General features: G+C 31.0%; 1 protein-coding gene across 4 annotated transcripts; it reads left to right on the forward strand.

Annotated features, from left to right (window-relative positions):
- Nucleotides 1-724: 724 nt before the first annotated feature.
- Nucleotides 725-3,835, forward strand: LOC131610322 (DET1- and DDB1-associated protein 1). Of its 4 annotated transcripts, none has more exons than XM_058882235.1 (5): nt 725-879; nt 1,163-1,256; nt 2,951-3,005; nt 3,315-3,376; nt 3,547-3,835. In XM_058882235.1, exons 2-5 carry the CDS (start codon nt 1,173-1,175, stop codon nt 3,619-3,621), a joined length of 276 nt encoding a protein of 91 aa, XP_058738218.1. In that variant the 5' UTR covers nt 725-879; nt 1,163-1,172; the 3' UTR covers nt 3,622-3,835. The 4 variants fall into 4 exon arrangements, with proteins under 4 accessions (XP_058738218.1, XP_058738216.1, XP_058738219.1 ...); XM_058882233.1 differs by having other exon boundaries at nt 726-879; nt 2,948-3,005; XM_058882236.1 differs by having other exon boundaries at nt 728-879; nt 1,156-1,256.
- Nucleotides 3,836-4,127: the final 292 nt, after the last annotated feature.

A 4,127-nucleotide genomic window follows, 5' to 3' on the forward strand; every position in this document is an offset into this window, starting at 1 on the left:
TCCTCACAACACTCCAAGTTAAACAGAAGCATTTTTAACCACTTACCCTATATAAGCTATATATGCGCCCATTTCAGATATCTTTTCCACTTTTACTTTAGATCACTTCTCGAATACTTCAGTGACTTGACCATTGAAGTGCTAACCGTGCAAGTCTACGCCATTCCACCACACTAGAGGTATTCATACAAGAATAAGTTCCACATTTTTTTTAGTTTTATAATATTAAAATTATAATGATACTGAGTCATGAATAGATTATATAGGAATATTAGTAGGACTAGTTTACTAATTTTCTTAAAATACTTAGTTATTAAGTACCCAAAAAAATTCCATAAAATCTTTACAAAATTATTAAGTACCCAAAAAAATTAGGTTTTCTATTTTGGAGCTTTTACAAATAGACATATATAATTCTTTTGTACAACATTTTACATTATTATTATTACTCTCTCACCCTCTTACTCTTATTATAGGAAAAAATTCACTTTTTAAATTTATTCAATGATTAATGAATTTAGTACATATATAGATCAAATACATCAATCATCTATTCATTATTATAAGATAAAATTCACTCTTTAAATTCATTCAATGATTAATGTATCTAATACATATATAGACCAAATACATCAAAAATTCTTATTTAATAAAAAGACCGAGGGAGTACTACCGTAGGAGGGATATTTTAGTCTTTATGTAGTCAAGTGTTTTTCTGTTCTTGAATTGCGTGGTATGAATAATCTACCATCTAAAAACGAGACTAGTAATTCCAGTAGCTAACATAGCTGGCTCAGACAAATTCAGAGTTTTCATCTTTTTCTTATTTCTGGAAAACTTCCAGTCTGATAATTACTATCGGAGAAAGATAAAAAAAAGGTAATTTCATCTGAAATTCATGATTTCATTTTGCAATTTGTTGGAACATTTACTCTTTGTAGATTATTGTTGTGAATTTTCTTGGTGATGTTCTAGTTCAATCTCTCTCTAAATTTAGGGGATTTTCTATATTCTTATTTTTTTTATAATATGAATAATTCTCCAACTCAGATTATTCAATGAAAATTCAATTTTTTTTCTTAGTTGCTGTGTGTTACTGTTATCATTTTGTTTTCTCACTCTTTTGATTTGTTTTGTGCCTTTTGAAATTTGGAGTAAATAGGTACCACTATATGGATTCTGTGCTTGGTAATTTGCCATCTTATAACCCTCACAATTTCAGTCAGATTCGACCTTCAGATCCTTCTAGTTCTTCTGTAAGTATATAAAACTGTAGTCATCTGAAAATCATGATAGAGTTTATTCAAGTATTCAAATTTATACTGTATCTTTCCGATTAGGTAGATCCGTTCCTGTGTTTTTCAGATTTCTTCTTTATGTTTACATTTACCTAGGTTGAAAGTTCAGTGAAATGAGATTTGCCTTATTTTAGCACAAATTTAGTTGCTAATCGTCTAGATCATATCTTCTTTTAGTTTGTTAAGAGTTAGGATTAACCTAGTAATACACATGCATAGTAATACTCTTATTCTTCTCCCTTATGCTCCGTGTTGTTAAATAGCGGCTATAGCTCACACATTATGGAATTTGAACAAATTGCTATTGTCTATCTATATACTATTCAATATAAAATGTTGTTAAATAGCGGCTAATAGCTTTGTTGCATAGCAGAATTTGAACAAACGACTATTTTCTGCAATCCATAATAGACAATATTGCTGTCTTTGTGGAACATACTACATAATTGAATCACACCATTCAATTTTGAGAACATTTCTTCAATCTTTACTTGGTAGAGATTGAGATAAAAAAAATTTAGTTGCAGTCTTTAGGAATTTAAGTTTGATTTGTTTTTCCAAGCTACTTGGATGATTGAAATTCATAACAGAATAACAATGTGGTGCAGTTTGTTGTTGGCCCGAGGTTGAACTCGTTAGCATAATTGTTATATATGTAGATCATCCTCTCTAGGAAGATATCTTTTTCATTGGAGCATTTAGAATTGATCCTGGGTGTGTAGAATCGACTCGAACATGTTTGTTTACTCTCGAGTAGAGTTGATTCTGCTTTCCAAAATTGATTTTACTTGAAGCTAGAATTTGTAGCTTTTGAGGCTTAATGTGATTTTTACACTGAAATATTTGGTTCAACTCAATTTTGCAAGAATTTATCCATACATAAATCACTTTACCTTCAACTCATTTTTAGCCATAATCAATTTTACAAAATTCTTTCAATCAAAATCAATTTTCTTCACCCGCATAACCAAACACACGGCATGGAATGATATTTCTTTCCTTAGTTTCTTTTCGTTTCATTCTAAAAATAATACTATTAAATTTGGCTTTCTTTTCCAACATTGTTGCTTAGACAAATTCTTCAATAACGAGTTTTGCTTCTATTTTCTGGTAGACAAATTTTCCATCTTCAAGGAAAAGTATTCCGATCTCCTATTAGAAAAAAATTCTAATTCTTCCTTTTGGGCTAGTTAGTTGACAAACTAGAATTATACTTAATTTTCTTTTCTATCTAAAAAAAATCTCCCCATGACTTTCAGTCATATCAATCTTCATGATACCCTGCCACAAATAGGTTGTTTTCAGATTTTATGATCTGATGATTATAGTTGCCATTGTCTTTTCTAAATATTTGCTTCACACATTACTAGCAAATGACATTATTAGTCATATAATGAACTGTGAGCTTTTTGCAAATTGAGATCTTTGGATACATTTATATCTTTGCTGAGGGATATAAAATATGCTCCTCTAATCAATTGTATTTGCCTAGAAAACTTAAAGATGAAAGATTTGACCTTGAAGTCAAACATACTAAATGGATCACAGTTTTTCCCTACTTTTTTTTCAATCCAAGACGCGAATAATGGGATCACCTATTCATACATTTTCATTTTCTTTGTTGAAATGAAACTTCTATTTTCACGCAGAAGACACCAGCTACTTACCATCCTACTCACAGCAGGACCCTTCCACCGCCTGATCAAGGTAGTCACAAGAACCTTCTTCTTCCACTTCTGCTGTAACGTTTCGCTTTACTTATTTGATTTATAATCTATTTGAAAATATGCATTTTTCGTTATTCATTTTTCCCTAAATCATTATTTGGAGGAAAATAATTCAAAATATAAAATGTTTCCTCAAACCAAACATACCCTATTAGCTAGCTGCGATGGTAGTTTTCTTCTTTTTCTTTCACTGCAGTATGCTCTGCCAATTTTCTGTCAGGTTAATTCTTTTGATTTATTTAGGTTTTTGTAATTGAGGGTTTGCTAACTTGTGGAAAATTCTTGACAGTGATAAACACTGAAGCCAAAAATATCCTTCTAAGGCACATTTATCAGCATGCTCGGGAAAAGGTTAGTTTTGAAAGTTGTTAAGAGTCTCACATCGAATATTATATGACCTGAACATGTGTTTATAAGTTGGAGCAATACTCACCTTATAAGTCGATTTTGTAGGATTGAGTTAGACTTAACTCATGACCATATAGGGTCTAACTGTTGCATATGGCCATTTTTCATTGCAGTTGAAACCAAAAAGAGCTGCAGCTGGCAACCTTTTACCGGAGCACGGATGCAAGCAACCTAGGGTTTCCACTTGAGAGTGTTCATTGACCAACTACTGCATGCAATTGTCTGCTACTTTTTCTCTCAAATGATAAACACTTGTTTAAGAGTTTGGTGCTTGTTTGAAGTTGTAAGCTATTATTAGTCAGGTACATACTTGGTGTGTGTAAATTGGACAACTCCCTCACCAATCAAAATATACAGCAAATGAAATTATCATTGTCCACACAAGTTAGGAAAATGTTTTAATTGAGATTTCCAAAAAAATATTACTATTTTCTTTGTTTTCTTTTATTTTGATCATTTCTTTTAAATTTTTAACAAAAGTGTTAAATTTGTACATGTGGCATATGACATGGCAAATGATGTCAACATGGCATTAAATGATTCACCATTGATTTGACATTAAACACCAATAATACTTTTTTCCTTTTCTTTTCTTTCATCTTCTTCATGCACGCCCAAGTTGATTCTCCCATAATATAGAGGAGATCCAAAGTGATAAAGAATATTAAAAAATTTGAGGAAATTTCAACAAACT

This window comes from Vicia villosa, linkage group LG6 (assembly GCF_029867415.1).
Source record: "Vicia villosa cultivar HV-30 ecotype Madison, WI linkage group LG6, Vvil1.0, whole genome shotgun sequence".
In the NCBI taxonomy this organism is placed as follows: Eukaryota; Viridiplantae; Streptophyta; class Magnoliopsida; order Fabales; family Fabaceae; genus Vicia; species Vicia villosa.

Bases quoted from the DNA above. Each gene is read 5' to 3' on its own strand.
- LOC131610322 (XM_058882233.1), top strand. From the start codon at position 1,173: ATGGATTCTGTGCTTGGTAATTTGCCATCTTATAACCCTCACAATTTC. The intron at 1,257-2,947 runs GTAAGTATATAA...ATTTTCACGCAG, and splicing joins CAGATCCTTCTAGTTCTTCT to AAGACACCAGCTACTTACCA. The intron at 3,006-3,314 runs GTAGTCACAAGA...AATTCTTGACAG, and splicing joins CCTTCCACCGCCTGATCAAG to TGATAAACACTGAAGCCAAA.